The 17,763-nt window shown below is 49.8% G+C and overlaps 1 protein-coding gene across 1 annotated transcript in view; it reads left to right on the plus strand.

The window, feature by feature from the left end:
• STRA6 (stimulated by retinoic acid 6) overlaps positions 1 to 17,763 on the plus strand; it is a 42,307-nt gene that overhangs the window by 10,123 nt on the left and 14,421 nt on the right. The window contains exons 2-7 of the mRNA XM_024215145.1: positions 6,506 to 6,584; positions 7,902 to 7,987; positions 10,375 to 10,514; positions 11,499 to 11,665; positions 12,109 to 12,231; positions 16,151 to 16,218. Coding sequence (XP_024070913.1) covers positions 6,506 to 6,584; positions 7,902 to 7,987; positions 10,375 to 10,514; positions 11,499 to 11,665; positions 12,109 to 12,231; positions 16,151 to 16,218 — 663 coding nt within the window. The remainder of the gene's footprint in view (positions 1 to 6,505; positions 6,585 to 7,901; positions 7,988 to 10,374; positions 10,515 to 11,498; positions 11,666 to 12,108; positions 12,232 to 16,150; positions 16,219 to 17,763) is intronic.

Raw genomic sequence — 17,763 nt, forward strand, 5'->3', positions numbered from 1 at the left:
AAAAAAAAAAAACCACGTAAAAAAAAGCCTTTCATTTCTTAGCAACTGGTTCCCTATAAAAAGTTCTGATTTAAGGGATGTGCCACAGTATGTATTTTTTTGTACCAATAGGGTTACCATATGTCTGTATTTTCCCAGGAGGAATTTTTAAATTTTAAAAATTTAAATTTAAGAACCAAAAAGCCTGACGTGTCCGGGAAAATACGGATGTATGTTAACCCTACCTAAAGTTCTTTTTTAAAAAGATGGGCCTGAACTAGAAATGAGCTCCGTTTCACATGTGTGGGTCCCCGCCACTCCCTGGGGGTGTGCTAGGGTGACCAGATGTCCCGATTTTTATAGGAACAGTCCCGATTTTGGGGTCTTTTTCTTATATAGGATCCTATTACCCCCCCACCTCCTGTCCCGATTTTTCACACTTGCTGTCTGGTCACCCTAGGTCATGTGTGGGTCCCAGCTGCTCCCTGCTCCCCTCATTGAAGCAGGTGTGCAGGGTTACTGCCCTGGGAACTGCAGGGCACCAGTGGACATGGGGTTGGCTGGAGGCACGGCAGGGGTTGGCTGGAGGCACGGCAGGGGTTGGCTGGAGGCAGGGCAAGGGGTGCGGGTCTGGCTGGAGACAGAGGTGTGTGGGGTGGGTTGGCTGGCTTCAGGCAGGGCCGCAGGGGGGGTGCAGCATGGGTTGGTAGGGCTGGAGACAGAGGAGTGTGGGACTGACTGGCTTGCGGCAGGGGTTGGCTGGAGGCAGGGCAGGGGGTGCGGGCTGGCTACAGGCAGGGCAGGGGGTACAAGGCTGGTGTGGGCAGGGGTGTGTGTGGGGCTGGCTGGCTTCTGGCAGGGCCGTAGGGGGGTGCGGCAGGGGTTGGCTGGAGACAGGGCAGGGGGTGCAGCAGGGGCTGGCAGGGATGCGGCAGGGGCTGGCTGCGGGCAGCGGCAGGGCAGGGGGGCGGAGCTGGTGCGGGCAGGATGGGGTGCAGGGCTGGCTGCGGGCAGGGGGTGCGGCAGGGGCTGGCTGCGGGCAGGGGGTGCGGCAGGGGCTGGCTGGAGATGGGCTGGCTGCAGGCAGGGGGTGCGGGGCTGGCTGCAGGAGGGGCAGGGGGTGTGGGGCTGGCTGGAGACAGGGGCTGGCTGTGGGCAGGACAGGGGGTGTGGGGTTGGTGCGGGCAGGGGGTGCAGGTACAGTCCACCCTGTACGGTAAGTGCCTCCTCCTCCTCCTCCTCCTCCCTCCCCCACCAGGATAGCAGCAGCAGCAGCCCGGGGCTCGGGGGGTATTTAAAGGGCCCAGGACTCCCCTGCTTCTACTGCCCCGGCCCTTTAAATAGCCACGGGAGCCCTGGGGAAGCGGTGGGGCTCCAGTGGCTATTTAAAGGGCTGGGGCGGTAGAAGCAATGGGAGCCCCGCTCTTTTTAAATAGCCCGCAGAGCCCCGCAGCCCTACCCCAGGGCTCCAGCAGTGGGGCTCTGGTGGCAATTTAAAGGGCCTGGGGCTCCAGCCCCTGCTGGGAGCCCCAGGCCCTTTAAATTGCCCCCCTGGGGAAGCTGGGCTACCCCGGTACCGGGGCTTGGGCGCGGGGCCCTTTTAGGGGTGGGGCCCGATTCAGGGGAATTGGTTGAATTGGCCTCAGGAGGTCATCTAGTCCAACCCCCTGCTCAAAGCAGGACCAATCCCCAACTAAATCATCCCAGCAAGGGCTTTATCAAGCCTGACCTTAACCTCTAAGGAAGGAGATTCCATCACCTCCCTAGGTAACCCATTTCAGTGCTTCACCACCATTCTAGTGAAAAAGCTTTTGCTAATATCCAACCTAAACCTCCCCCACTACAACTTGAGACCATTATTCCTTGTTCTGTTATCTGCTACCACTGAGAACAGTCTAGATCCATCCGCTTTGGGACCACCTTTCAGGTAGTTGAAAGCAGCTATCAAATCCCCCCTCATTCTTCTCTTCTGCAGATTAAACAATCACAGTCCCCTCAGCCTCTCCTCATAAGTCATGTGCTCCAGCCCTCTAATCATTTTTGTTGCCCTCTTCTGGACTCTTTCAAATTTTTCCACATCTTTCTTGTAGCGTGAGGCCCAAAACTGGACACAGTACTCCAAATGAGGCCTCACCAATGCCGAATAGAGGGGAATAATCATGTCCCTCAGTCTGCTGGCAATGCCCCTACTTATACAGCCCAAAATGCCATTAGCCTTCTTGGCAACAAGGGCACACTGTTGACTCATATCCAGCTTCTCATCCACCATAATCCCTAGGTCCTTTTCTGCAGAACTGCTGCCTAGCCACTCTGTCCCTAGTCTGTAGCAGTGCATGGGATTCTTCCGTCCTAAGTGCAGGACTCTGCACTTGTCCTTGTTGACCCTCATCAGATTTCTTTTGGCCCAATCCTCTAATTTGTCTAGGTCCCTCTGTATCCTATCCTCCAGTGTATCTACCACTCCTCCCAGTTTAGTGTCATCTGCAAACTTGCTGAGGGTGCAGTCCATGCCATCCTCCAGATCATTAATGAAGATATTGAACAAAATTGGCCCCAGGACCGACCCTTGGGGCACTCCGCTTGATACCGGCTAACTAGACATGGAACCATTGATCTCTACCTGTTGAACCCGATGATCTAGCCAGCTTTCTATCCACCTTATAGTCCATTCATTCAGCCCATGCTTCTTTAACTTGCTAGCAAGAATACTGTGGGAGACCGTATCAAAAGCTTTGCTAAAGTCAAGGAATAACATGTCCCCTGCTTTCCCCTCATCCACAGAGCCAGTTATCTCATCATAGAAGGCAATTAGGTTAGTCAGGCATGACTTGCCCTTGGTGAGTCCATGCTGACTGTTCCTGATCACTTTCTTCTCCTCGAAGTGCTTCAAAATTGATTCCTTGAGGACCTGCTCCATGATTTTTCCAGGGACTGAGGTGAGGCTGACTGGCCTGGAGTTCCCTGGATCCTCCTCCATCTCTTTTTTTTTTTTTTTTTTTTTTTTTTTAAAGGAAAGTCTTTGGGCTCAGTCAGGTCAGTCCTTTGGGTTCAGTCAAGTCAGTGCTTTCTCTGCTTGTTCTGTCATGTTCAGAATATAATGTGCCTCTCTGTGCCTCAGTCTACCTATCACTATAATGGGGTAATGATTCCGACACACCTTTTGTAGGCTGATTTTAATTCCTCAGATGAGAGTTCATGTATAAATGGAGGCTGTTACTATTGTACGACAACTTGCAAGGTTCAGCTAATCAAATAACCTCCTTGGCTGAACAATCCTTAACTCTACGTTGTGAGTTACTGATGGACTCTTCCATTATAACTGCTTATGAGGGTGTTGGGTGCTGTGGAGTATATATCTCACATCGCCTTGTGACCTTGTTTTGAGTGGCTCATGAGTGGAGAGGAATTCATCTCATATTGCACAGCCACCAGCTGTTTTGCCTGTTACAGAGGAGACACGCTGCTCTTTGGAGACTTTCTTTGCTCTTTCTTATTTATTTTACTTTTAAAATAAAAGCCATTCAGATGGAAAGTGTGTTGTGCTTCTGTGGGGCTGGGGAATGCTGAGATGACGGGAGACTTCAAATATGTCAAAGGAGAGCAGTTAGCAGAGAAGAGGAGCAGGAATAGCTGAATGTGTTTGTAAATGCAGACTGCTTGTAGAAGCAGTTTGATTGCTTTATAATAGGTTTATACACTTGCTGTGTGGTTAGCACTAATTAAAATATAGGGTTCCTCTATTGCACTCTGACCATCAGGACAGATGGACAGATTTTCAGTTCTGCTTCCAGAGCTGCATCTATGGTATCTATAATTGCATTAATGGTAACCTCAGAACAACTTATAAACACAGAGAGTATGGGTTCTTCCCGGTTTGAAACTCAGCTCTGCAGGAATGAATGGAAATCTGCTTGGGAAGGCTCATGTGCATATGTTACAGTTTGCCTGCGGTCAGCACAGAGAAGAGCCCTGATCGCTAAAGGTCCGTATGCTCTCTGTCTGGCTATCTAAAACCAAATGGTGTTCAATAATGATGATAGTCATTACAGAGTGTTGCACAGATGTGGCTTTCAAAGCACCTTACAAAGGTGGTGAAGCACTATTATCCCTGTTTTACAGATTGGGAAACTGACGCAATGGAGAGATTAAATGACTTGTCCATTGTCACGGGGCAAACTGGTGGCAGTCAAGTCTAGAACTTAAGTCTCTAGCTCTGTGCTTGGGCCATTAGACTCCTGGCTGTGTTTCAGAGGCCTTTAAATATTCAAATGTGGCTGGATATATGTGGCATAAAACTATAGTTAAGAGGTAACATCAATAGAATGGGGTATTGTCACAGGATAACTCATCTCTGGAGGCTACATCAAAGTCAAGGGACCTGTGGGACATGTAACATGAAGCAGGAATGTTTTTCAAACCAAGAGGCTTTTGAGCCTCGCATAGAATTCCATTAAAACTAAGGATGCATGAACCAAGGTTTCATCCGAAACTCTTCCTGAACCTTTACAAAGGTTTGGAAAAGTTCTTAAAACACTTCCTCCCTGGCCCCCAAGTGCATTTTGTGGTATTTCTGTCCCAGGTCTGGAAAATTTTGAGAGCGACTCAGACTGAATAGTTGACTCTGTGCCCCTAGATTGTTCACTGACATCTGAATGTTTGGTTGCCATCCCTACTCAAATCCTCCAGCTGCTGTTGCCTAATGAAATTAACATAGGACTGGGAGTCAGCATTTGGGGGTGACTCTGACATTGAGTCTGGCTGGGACCTTAGGAGCATCACCTAGCCTCTCTGACCCCATTCCTCTAAACATTCCCCAGTGGTTTGTCCAGACTATGTGAGGAATAGGTCTCTAATTACCTCCCTCAGCAGCCTCTTTCACAGCCATTAGACTCCATCCTGCTCACATTAAAGTCAATGGCAAAAGGCTCATCGACTTCAATGCTGGCAGGATTGGGCCTGCTGTTAAGCAGCTTGACTTCATATTCAACCTAAACTTTCCTCTGCTTAATTAGAACCTGTTACTCCTAGTTATTTTGCCTTCGCCCACTCTAAACAATTCCCCTTCTCTTTCCTGGCTGTGGCATTTACTCCTGTCAAACACGTTTTACATGATGATCAGTCTCCGAGTCACTATGCATATTGAGTGTCTTTTAATCTTTTGCTCATACATCAGCCCTTCCAGCCCCTCTGTCATTTGGTTGCTCTTCCTTTTGTAATACAGGAACTCCTCACTTAAAGTCATCTGGGTTAAAGTTGTTTCATTGCTGATCAATTAGAGAACATGTTCATTTAAAGTTGTGCAATGCTCCCTTATAACTTTGTTTGGCAGCTGCCTGCTTTGTCCACTGCTTGCAGGAAGAGCAGCCCATTGGAGCTGGTGGGGGCTTGGAACCAGGGTGGGCCAGCAGGCCCCTGTCAGCTCCCTTAAGTTCCCTGTGCTGCAGCCATCCAGCAGGGTATCAGTTGCAGGGCAGTTCAGCTGTCCCTCCCCCCACTGCCGTGTGCTGCTCCTGCCCTCTGCCTTGGAGCTGCTCCCGGGATCCTCCTGCTTGCTGTGCGGAGGGGGGGGGGGAGGAAGAGGGGTGCTGATGTCAGGGTGTCCCCAGCCCCCTGGCTCCTTTACACCATCCACAGAGCAGGGGGGGCAGGACAGGGCTCAGGACAGAGGGAGCTTGCTGGTAGCAGCTGCTATCTCAACTTGCTGATCTACTTAAAAGGGCAATGTACTGAGAGTGGGGTCAGCATACTTAAAGGGGCAATGCACATCTCTCTCTCTCACACACACACACTCTCTCTCTCTCTCTCTCTCTCTGTCTTTCTCAGCCATGCTGTGTCTCCTCTTTCCATTCCTGCTGCCTTGTAGAGTATGAGGCTACATTAACAACAATGTGTTAATCCTTGAGGGCTCAGCCGAGTGCTAGTTCATCATGTAGCAGAAAGGCATTCCCTGGGAAATATCCCACCCTCTGACTCCACCACCTCAACCAATCATCATTGCTGTGTACAGTATTAAATTGTTTGTTTAAAACGTATACTGTGTGTGTATGTGTGTGTATGTGTGTATATATATATATATATATATATATATATAGTCTTTTATCTGGCAAAAAAAATTTTGGAACCTAACCTCCTGTATTTACATTAATTCTTATGGGGAAATTGGATTCATTTAACATCATTTCGCTTAAAGTAGCATTTTTCAGGAACATAACTACAATGTTAAGTGAGGAATTACCATACGTATCCTTTCCTATTAGTGGAATATATTTAAACTATGATGTAAAATCTACCTAGCATCCCCCGGGCTGCTCTGCAGAAGGCAAGCTTTTTGTAGGCATAGCTAAATTATTGACACAAGTGCAATCAATGGGGAATAAAAAATATACTTTCCCCTTGAGGCTGGAAGGACATCTACTACAGAATTCTCCTCAAGCTCCTCTAGGCATAGGACATGTGATTACATAAGTCTTTGCTCCTCCTTTATGTAATGAATGTATTTTGAGTGGCTTTATTTATTTTCTTTCAGTATGCTTCCTAATGTTATCCTAGCCTGCGATCCCACCATCCCCTACCGTCTTTATCACACCTGCATGGCTCCTATATCTGTAAGTATCTGCAGAGATTCCATCTTTGGATGAGGCTGGGGTTTGTGCAGCCTTCGGAGGGAAGTCTTATCTGTCCGTCTGTGTCATTGAGGCAGTAATTACTGGGGGAGCTTCTCTGGCTGGGACCATGCAGAAGGTCAGATGACCATCAAGGGCCCTTCTGGCCTTAATCTGTGAGCCACGCTCATGAGCGTGATATGAGTGCCTGCACTGCTCCTGTTTCTGTCATGTGGGGATTGGCGGTTTAACTCAGCAGAGCTGTCAATTGTGGAAGCAGGTGAAGAACAGATGATCTGCTGCAGCCTGTACTTCATGTTTCCACCTGCTGCCCAAGGTATTGCTTTTAGGGTAATTTGGTCCCTGTGTCCCACTCAGCTTTTGGCCCCTCTTCAAAGGCTCCCAGGAAGCATGCCAATAACAGTAGTAGTTTTGCAAGATAGACACCTGTCCACTAGAACTTCACTGAAATCCTCTTTGCCCGCAACTATTCACCCAGGCCACTCACTTGGGCACTAATTGGTAATGACATTTGGTCACCACCACCCGAAGTTTGGAGTAGTTGGGAGAAAGACCCAAATGACTGGGCAGTCCTCTGGACCTCTCTGGAGTTCCCCCATCGCTGATCATGCTTCCCTTCAACAGAGAGAATTAGAAATTCATGCTAGGGCCTAAGTGGCCCTAGCAGAACTAGTTGAGCCTGTATATCCACAAGGTTAAGTAGAGCCACCCACCACAGGGATGGATCTGGTGTCCTGGAAACGGGACTATTATCACAAAAGGACAGTGCATCTAAGGTAAAACCACTGAAGTGATGGAGGAAGGAAGAGAGGTTACAAGGAATGAGGTGGCAAGAGACTGTATTGATCCACTTTGTTCTATATCTGTTCAAATACTGGGGTGCGGATAAGGGCCAGATCCTCAGCTCATGTGTATAAATCAGCCTGGCTCCGGTACAGTCAATGGGAGCTACAGATGTACGTCAGCTGAGGATCTAGCTCCCTTTCTTGTTCTTTGGTTCAGTCTGTGCCACACGAACTGTTCCTGCCCTTTATTCAGTTGCTTCACCTACCTGCACGTGGGAGCCGCAAGCCCTCTCGGGCAGGGACTGATTTATTGCCCACTGTTGATTCCCTGTTGCTTAGACCTATAAGCATCTCTCTGTTTGGCACCTTCTTGCACAGCTGCACACCTCATTGGTTATCTGATATCCCCACACATCCACCCATGGGGTCAGTGTTTAAAGAGATGGGGCCAGAGGTTTGCACCCTCATAGGTACTTTCACTGTTTTGATTATTTGTCATTGGCTCTCTTTGCAGCTGGCCGTGCTGATAGTCTTGTCTCTGTTGGTGAAACGCAAGAGCCTCTATAAAAGCTCTTGGAATGGAGCACCTGGACTGCTGAGGTACCCAGAATAACCCCATATCCACACCTCTGCACACATCCACCAACATTGCTCCCTTTGCCCCACAAGCAACCTTGGCTGAGGTTTACATTTGTTTTCATGTGACTCTGCACTCCCTGATGCTGTTCAGACTGGAATTGCTGAAATCTCTCAATGGCCCCGATTCCTCAACTGTCTCTGATTTTGCCATCCGAAAAGACTGTGAGCACAGTTCGGTGGGTGCACCTATTAGCCCTTGGTTTATCTAGTGTTCTGATTTGCAGAAAGTCGGCTGTTGGGTAGATTGGCACCTTGGGACTTTACAGCATGGCATGTAACTAGGCTAGGAGGTGAAATGGCAGATGCGGAATTCAAGGCTGCATTTCAGACCCCAGGCTAGAGCAGGAAGGGCTGGATCAGGCGCTTTCTAGTCAAAATTTTCAGCTATCTCCAAGTTCACAATAAGAATTTTAAAGTTTGGAGCTTTATCTAACCTGACCTGAACTTTCTTCTCTTTACTGCTTTCATGGCTTTCCCCCCTTCCACTCCTCTTCCCCCACCAGGGTGACCTAAGAGCATGGGGAAGCTTTTCTGTAAGCAAACTAAGAGCTATGACCAGAATGGTTGCTTCTGAGTCACTCTGCCATTCATGTGGCAGCCCTGATCATAGAAGATTAGGGTTGGAAGAGACCTCAGGAGGTCATCTAGTCCAACGCCCTGCTCAAAGCAGGACCAACACCAACTAAATCATCCCAGCCAGGGCTTTGTCAAGCCAGGCCTTAAAAACCTCTAAGGATGGAGATTCCATCACCTCCCTAGGTAACCCATTCCAGTGCTTCACCACCCTCCTAGTGAAATAGTGTTTCCTAATATCCAACCTAGACCACCCCCACTGCAACTTGAGGCCATTGCTTCTTGTTCTGTTATCTACCACCACTGAGAACAGCCTAGCTCCATCCTCTTTCGAACCCCCCTTCAGATAGTTGAAGGCTGCTATCAAATCCCCCCTCACTCTTCTCTTCTGCAGGCTAAATAACTCCAGTTCCCTCAGCCTCTCCTCACACGTCATGTGCCCCAGCCACTTAATCATTGTCATTGCCCTCCTCTGGACTCTCTCCAATTTGTCCACATACCTTCTGTAGTGGGGGGGACCACAACTGGACGCAGTACTCCAGGTGTGGCCTCACCAGTGCCGAATAGATGGGAATAATCACTTCCCTCGACCTGCTGGCAATACTCTTACTAATACAGCCCAATATGCCGTTGGCCTTTTTGGCAACAAGGGCACACTGATGACTCATATTCAGCTTCTTGTCCACTGTAATCCCCAGGTCCTTTTCTGCAGAACTGCTGCTAACCAGTCGGTCCCCAGACTGTAGTAGTCCATGGGATTCTTCCGTCCTAAGTGCAGGACTCTACACTTGTCTTTGTTGAACCTCATCCGATTTCTTTTGGCCCAATCCTCCAATTTGTCTAGTCACTCTGGACCCTATCCCTGCCCTCCAGCGTATCTACCTCTCCCCCCAGCTTAGTGTCATCTGTGAACTTGCTGAGGGTGCAATCCATCCTGTCATCCAGATCATTAATGAAGATGTTGAACAAAACCAGCCCCAGGACCGACACCTGGAGCACTCTGCTTGATACCGGCTGCCAACTAGACATCAAGCCATTGATCACTACCCGTTGAGCCCGATGATTTAGCCAGCTTTCTATCCACCTTATAGTCCAATCATCCAATCCATACTTCTTTAACTTGCTGGCAAGAATACTGTGGGAGACCATATCAGAAGCTTTGATAAAGTCAAGATATATCACATGCACCACTTTCCCCATATCCACAGAACCATATGGATCATGAATTCCCATGATCTTACTGTTTAGTCTGTAAATCACCATGCATGCCTTTGGGGCAGTAGAAATAAGAATTATCCACCCCCGAGAGAGGTTGCAGCTCCATGTTCCCTGCAAATGTGACAGGGACACTCAGCAATGACCGTGAAGAACCACCTGTGTCCTTAGGGCAGCTCAGAGAAGCCCAGCGTATGGCTATGGCAGGGTCAGGTTGGGGCTCAGTTTCTTCCAGCTAAACAAAGGGCATGGGGGACCCATCCAGATACCTTGGCGATGAGCAGTGCTGGAAAATGGGACACACAGGTACATCCCACTGGTCACTCAATGGGGGCTTTGTGGTAACTCCCCTAGCCCAGCTGTTGTGTGATACACCTAGTGGTTACCCTTTGTGGCAGAGACAGGTGGATGTGGTGCCCCAAACCACTGTGCCCTTCTCTCTCAAACTGTCTGCAGCAGAGGGAAAGGTGGTCTCCATGGGGAGGTGGGGGTGAGGGGCACCCTATCTGTTCTCATTCTAACCCTCTTCTTTCTCTCCCCCTCCCCCCCGATTGTTGCAGCCCTGTGAATTTCTTGGAGGCGGAGGGCCACCAGGGGCTGGTGGCAGCAGTGTTTGGAATCCTCTTCTCTTCTATTTGTGTGCTGGTGCTGGATACCGACCCCCTGCCTTTCATTGCCAGCTCCTCCCCGCGTAGTCGAGGTAATGCAGGTGGCACTGGGCCATCCCTTTCTGAAGTTCGCGGATGTTTTGCTGTTTCAATCCATTGGGACCCTCAGAAGCCAGGGCTGTCCCCATAGGCTGTCCCAAGTGGGCACAGGGATCTCGTTCAGATCCGGTGCAGGCTTTCCTCTAACTGGGTGATACTCTGAATAACTGTCTACATTTTTTGGCTACTTTTCCCCCCACGCACACATTTGTTTGTTTTAATATTTTAAATGTGTTGGGGCCCTCCCTGGCCCTGCCCCTAGGCAACATTTGGCCAATCTATTGCATGTCCTCTTGCACACAGATCAGTGTGAACGTACTCCAGATTTTCAGACAGCGTGTGCTACTGCTAACAATGGACCATTTTACAACTGGGGGAGGAGGGGGCGGGGCTTTGTTGGAAAAGCCAGGGCTGTTGTGACTCAGGCCAAACTTTGTGAAGCAGCCTTGTGCTCTGTCAGGCTCTGCATAGTACTGCCGATCCATCACTTGCATTAGTACTGGTGGGGCCTGCCGTAGAGACACTGGGAAGCCAGAGCTCCAGTTGATGTGAATGGGAGCTGCAGATGCTGAGTTCCTCTGAAATGAACCAAACAAAACCAACTGGGGCTGGAGGGGAAGCGCCTTGATCTAAAAGGTGAGGGTTCATTTGAGCTTCATATGGCAAAGCGAAGGCATCCCGGCAGTTAAACTCTGCTAAGCGAAGGCAGCACCGCTAAGGTCTCATCCAGTGAGCATTTTGCATGGGGCAGGCTGATGGGAAGCCCTTGTGTGATGGTGGTGCCAAGAGGAAGAGAGGTGCCATCGCTGGCTGTCCCTGCATGCCGTTAGCATGGACTAGATTTCCAGTCTCCAGCTTTGGGTGGCTTAATGTCTCCTCTTAACCCCATATGCAAGTCAAGGGCATCACTTTGCCTATTAATCCTTCTACTGAGAGCTCTGCAATTTTGTTTTTTCTCTCCCCCCACCCTTGTCTAGAGTACTGGAAGATCATGGCTTTACTCTATTACCCTGCCTTCTATTATCCTTTAATTGCATGCGCCACAATCCGACACCGAGCCGGGTACTTCGTAGGCTGCTTGCTCTCCTGGTGCCACTGTGTGGTCCATATCTGGCAGAAAGTGGACTGCCCTCAGTCGCCCAAGGTAAATGCAAACGAGATGCATAACATGAGCATTGTTCTTCCTTCCTGGTCAAATCAGCTACTAAAGACGCCTCCAGGTAAGTGGAAAGGGAGTGGGGATGAATGGCTGATGCTTGGAATTGGGAGACTCTCTTTCACGGTGAAGCCTCAAGTCAGCTTCTTCTTGAAGGAGCCGAAGGTGGGCATAAATGTAGTGCAGGCCACATCGGAGCAGAGCCCTTGCAACCTCCTAACCCAATGCAGATGGAAAAAGGCTTTTGGCTACTGCTGCATTCTGGGTATCTGCAAGCACCTGAGGAACCCTAGACTGTGAATCTGAACTCTTTGGATGGAGGGGAAACAGGAGCAGGAAGTTGTAGTATTCTATGTACTGTGACCTATGTACAGGCTTGTGCTGAAGTATGAAGTGATAACCACACTTATCAGCTGTCCCCTTCTCTCCAGATTTACAGGTATTATTCCCTGCTGTCTTATGTTCCTATTATCCTCTGCCTCGTTGTCCTGAGCATTTGGTATCCAGTGCTGCTTGTCAGGAGCTTCACACAGGAGAAACCAGCTGCTAGAGAGGTAATGCACTGCAGCTTCCTGTTGGATCTATGCTATGTTTACTCTAAGAGTCAAAGAAAATATCAATTCCCCCCCCCCCTTATGTTAGTTCCACTCCTGTGCAACAGTTATGTACCAGTTATTGGTTCAAATTTTGATCATGTGTGTGAGCTAATTAATTAGTGAATGAGACTTTAGTGTCTGTGACCAGAGCTGAAGATGTGCCCAGCAGAGCAGATGTGGCCATAGAAGAGACAAAAAATGTGGCATGAATCAGACAACTTTCAAGAAATATGCCATTGCCTGTATTTTATGTCTTTTAAAACACATTTTGGAGTGTATTGTCTTACTGGCATGAAATCTGGTCAGTTTTGCAATACTTTAAATGCCATGTGTATACATTTTTTTTCTTAATAGCAGGACTCTCCTGTTTTTATGTGCGAAATAGATCATCCCCATTTTGTAGTGAAAATGCCTGAGGTACTGATCTTGGTTCTCTGAAGTCCATGGTCACTGAATGCTTTTGACTAGTCATCACTCTGCCTGATGGTTTTCTCATATTGTTTCCACATCTGTCTGGCCTTCTACTTAGAGCTTATCTATAGGGAAATTTACTTGCAGTAGTTCCCTTTGTGGACACACTCTTGCTCCTGAATAGCTACTGTGTGACTTTTTAAAATTCACGCACCATCCTAATCCAAAATAACTTTCAAGTGTAGACAAGCCCTTAGGGTCGAATGGGGCCACCCAAGTTCTCCAATTGTAAGGCACACTTTCCGCATCCAACTTTGCACACTGGGATGATTATCTATGTGCGCAAACCGAGTGCTTCCGAGTGCATCACTTGCTCACATGCTATTTATGTCTGTATCTCATTTGCAGGCTTAATCAGCTGAGCGGCTAGAAATGGCTGGGTGAAAACCAGAGGCAGGCTCTGCAAAGGTGGCCCTGTGTGTTTCTGTAGGGTTAGGCTTCAGGAACTGACTTAGCTAAACACTACGCTGTGAACAGAGCCTCTAGTCCAGGGTTTCTCAAACTTCATTGTATCGCAACCCCCTTCTGACAACAAAAATTACTACATGACCCCAGGAAGGGGGGCCAAAGCCTGCGCCCCGCTGCCCCGGGCTCGGGGGCCAAAGCCCAAGCCCTGCCGCCCTGCAGGGCACCGAAACTTGAGGGCTTCAGCCCTGGGTGGTGGGGCTCAGACTTTGGTTTCAGCCCTGAGCCCCAGCAAGTCTAATGCCAGCCCTGGTGACCCCATTAAAACTGGGTTGCAACCCACTTTGGGGTCTTGACCCGCAGTTTGAGAACCACTGCTCTAGTCCAAATTCTGCAAATATTTGATTAGCTTTCCCCCCTGGTATTTCATTACTTCTGGGCTCCAGCTAAGATCAGAAGCTGGAATGGTGGGGAAGAGGCTGTTCTAGGGGAACTTTTGGCTTGCCCAGAAAGCGGAGGAAGTCAATGTCCCCATGAGCTTGCAAACCTAAGGGTGTCAACTGAAAATCAAGCTTTTATATGTTCATTTGAGCCAACCTGCTGAGCCTCTTCACTCAGTTCTGTTGACTCTCCAGTAAACCCTGTCCCGGATTCTGTGTTCGTCACTTCCCACCTACCCACCCCCTACTCTGGGGTTTGCAATCACTTAAGTTACTTTTTAATCATTCTTCCAAGCCAACAAACCTTCCTATTTTATCTCCTCTCTGCTGTCACAGGGGGAGGGATAGCTCAGTGGTTCAAGCATTGGCCTGCTAAACCCAGGGTTGTGAGTTCAGTCCTTGAGGGGGCCATTTAGGGAATTGGGGTAAAAATCTGTCTGGGGATTGGTCCTGCTTTGAGCAGGGGGTTGGACTGGATGACTTCTAACCCTAATATTCTAAGATTCTATGGGCCTAGCAGGCAGCCTTCCTCCACATCCAGCATTAGCCCTGTTTGAAAAGACACTGAACTTCCTCTTTCCTTGCAACATCCTGATTGCACCCCAGCCAAGTGTCATTACATGCAAGAAGGATTGGAAGGTGCTCATCTCCCAAGCTTGAGTTATCAATCTTTAATGCATCTGTTCTATTGGTGCTTGGTCACCTCCCAGTATCCTACCCCTTGGAACTCCGCTTCAGTCAGAGTCCCATAATGCTGCCATTTGGTACTTTAGTTGCTCCCACCAATGCCCAAGGTGCTCCTGTCCTTCCCTAGATCTTCCAGAGTAAGAGGAGTGTGGCTGAAGTTCAGTGCATAACAGTGGTGCTTGAACTAGGGGTGCTGCTGCACCCCCTGGCTTGAAGTAGTAATAAAAAACACCAAATACATGATTTCCATAGCTTCTGTCATCAGCATTTCCACTATAAAAATTGTTCCAGCACCTCTGATGCATAACAAACCTCCTGTGATGAGAGCAAAGCAGCTGGGTGTTGTTCAGCAAGGGAAGACTCCCATTTTGAGTTGTCTTGGAATGATCCAGGCTATGGAAGCCATCTGCTGCCATCATTCTGGGCTGCAAGGAAAGAAGGCAATTAGTCTAACTTGTTCTAAATGTCTGCCCCTCCTACTTCAGCATAGGTGCTGTCAATGCTAATTCTTGAACCTTTGCTGGGAGTATTGCCTATTCCCTACCTGCTCCCTCTGGCTGAGCCCCTGCCACTTGCCACCTCTGTATCCCAAGTTCCCCAGGTATCCACGTGTTAGCTGCCAGCTCTTGGCACACTGGCTGTGCCCACGAGTGCCCCAGAGGGCAGCGGGTTTGATGGTTCTGGGTTTTTTTCTTGTTGTATTTGGAGGGAAAGAAAATCTCTCTTCTGTATAATCTCCTTAGCTCAAAAAGCTTAGGCATCAATGGGTCCCATTCAGCCCAGAACTGGTGTCTCATTGTTTGCCCCCTAGGTTTTCATGGCAGTAGGGGATAATCCCTTAGGATCAGACAACCTTTGTTTAGAGGATATGGGGGGAAACCTATTTAAAAATGTAATAACACACACTCCCTCCCTGACCCCCAACCCAAAATACAAACAAATCTACACCTTGCAGATTTCTTAGTGTTATACCAAATCCTGGATTTAGTCTAAAGAACCTTCTAGTTCATCTAAATTCTACTCCCAGTGTTTCTCAGCATTGGACTGAGTGTTTTCCTTTTGGTCGGTTTGGTATCAACATGGTCTTCCGGATTGGAGCCTGTTATCCTCACATCTAGATTGATATTTAGGCTCTAGTGAATGAGTCAGTTTTCTTCTGGAGTGATTAACTCAAATGTTTTGTTGCAAAATGGCAATAAAAACTGTTCATCTAAAATGGGGATTGGGTAACACTTCTTGGTGGGGAAGTTTTATTTCTATAGTTGAATGCAACTGCTTAATGACTCTCTATTTGAAGGAAGATACTAGGGGCACGTCTTCACTACCCGCCGGATCGGTGGGTAGCAATCAATCTATTGGCGATCAACTTATTGCGTCTAGTGAAGACGCAATAAAATCGATCCCCGATGGCTCTGCCATCGACTCCGGAAATCCACCGCGGCAAGAGGCGGAAGCGGAGTTGACGGCGGCGCGGCAGCGGTCGACTCGCCGCCGTCCTCACAGCCAGGTAAGTCGACCTAAAATACGCAACTTCAGCTACGCTATTCACATAGCTGAAGTTGCATATCTTAGGTCGACCCCCCGCCCCCCATAGTGTAGACCTTGCCTTAGTGTTGAATGAATTCAATATTGGAGGCTGCCAGTAGATGGTGCAATGCTTTCCCTAAAGAATGTATATAGGGAAGGGTTTTCTTCAGACAGGGGACAAAAGGGAAGCAAGAATTGGACAAAGATGGAAACCTTTGAGCACAGGGCTACCTATAGGGCCTTTGTAGATAACCACTCTAAGGAGAGAGAACCATAGTGTTGATTCAAGCATCTGACTGTGTCCTGTATCCAAATAACAAGTGGGCTTTTGTGCTGCTTTCTTTAAGGTTGTAGGGAGTGGCTATTATAATGAATACCTGAAGACTATCCTGGCCAAAAGAACACACAAAAGAAGGTACGGCCAAAACAATGCTCTTCCTCTTCCGCAGGAACTCTGCCTGGCTCTAATCCAGTGTTTCTCACTTGGGGGGTTGTGACCCTCTAGGGGGTCACTAAACGCAATGGGGGGTTATGAGTACGGCTACGTTTTAGTCACAGGTATTTTTAGTAAAAGTCATGGACAGGTCATAGGCAGTAAACAAAAATTCACAGCCCATCACCTGTCCATGACTTGTACTATATACCCCGATTAAATCTTTGGGGAGGGGGGTGGCCTGGGTGCACCATGGGTGCTTGGGGAGGCGGGGGGGTCAGCCCAGGTGGGGGTGCTGGGGAAGAGGAGGGGGGGACTAGGGTTGCCAGGCATCAAGTTTTCAACCAGAATGCCTGGTCGAAAAGGGACCCTGGCGGCTCCGTTCAGCACTGCTGACCAGGCCGTTAAAAGCTGGTCGGCGGTGCAGCGGGGCTAAGGCAGGCTCCCTGCCTGCCCTGGCTCCACACAGCTCCCGGAAGTGACCGGCATGTCTGGCTCCTAGGTGCAGGGGCAGCCAGGGAAGCTCCGTGCACTGCCCACACCCTGAACACCGCCTCTGCAGCTCCTGTTGGCTTGGAACCATGGCCAGTGGAGCTGCGGGGGCAGCACCTGTGGGTGCGGGCACTGCGCAGAGCCGCCTGGCCCCTCTGCCTAGGAGCTGGACATGGTGGGAACAGCATGGAGTCAGGGCAAGGAGGGAGCCTGCCTTAGCCCTGCTGCGCTGCCAACTGGGAGTCACCTGAAGTAAGTGCCGCCTGGCCGGAGCCCGAACCCCCTGCCCCAGGTTGGAACCCCCTCCCACACCCGAACCCCCACCCCAGGTCAGACCCCCCTGCACCCCAATGCCCTGCCCCAGCCCGGAGCCCCATCCTGCACCACAAACCCCTCATCCCAGGCCCCACCCCAGAGCCCTCACCCCCTCCCACACCCCAACCCCCTGCCCCAGCCCAGTGAAAGTGAGGGAGAGAGGGGAAGAGCGAGCAACAGTGGGAGCGGGGATGGAGTGAGTAGGGGGAAGGGGCCAGGAAAGGGTGTTGGGTTTTGTGCCTCCCTGGAAGTGGTGACATCCCTCAGCTCCTAGGTGGCGGTGCAGCCACACAGCTCTGCGCGCTGCTTCCTCCCTGAGCACCAGCTCTGCAGCTCCCACTGGCCAGGAACCGTGGCCAATGGGAGCTCCGGGGGTGGTCCCTGCAGGCAGAGGCAGCATGCAGAGCCTCCTGGCTGCGCCTCCCTCTAGAAGCTGAGGGATGTCGCCACTTCCGGGGAGCCCCCCGAGGTAAGCGCCACCCAGATCCCTCACCCCCTCCCGTGCCCCAACCCCAGCCCTGAGCCCCCTACCCAAACTCCTGCTGGGGGGTGGGATGGGCGGTGGCCCGAGATTGCCCCAACAGCGACCGGTGCTGCTGGCCCAGGGGCCGCCCATGCTGCTCAGGCAGCCCCCAGGCCAGCTGCACCAGCGGCTGCAGAAGTCATGGATTCCGTGACTTTCCGTGATTCCATGACCTCCGTGACAAACTCGCAGCCTTA

This window comes from Terrapene carolina, unplaced genomic scaffold (genome assembly GCF_002925995.2).
Source record: "Terrapene carolina triunguis isolate 2854851 unplaced genomic scaffold, T_m_triunguis-2.0 Scaffold67, whole genome shotgun sequence".
NCBI lineage: Eukaryota > Metazoa > Chordata > Testudines > Emydidae > Terrapene > Terrapene triunguis.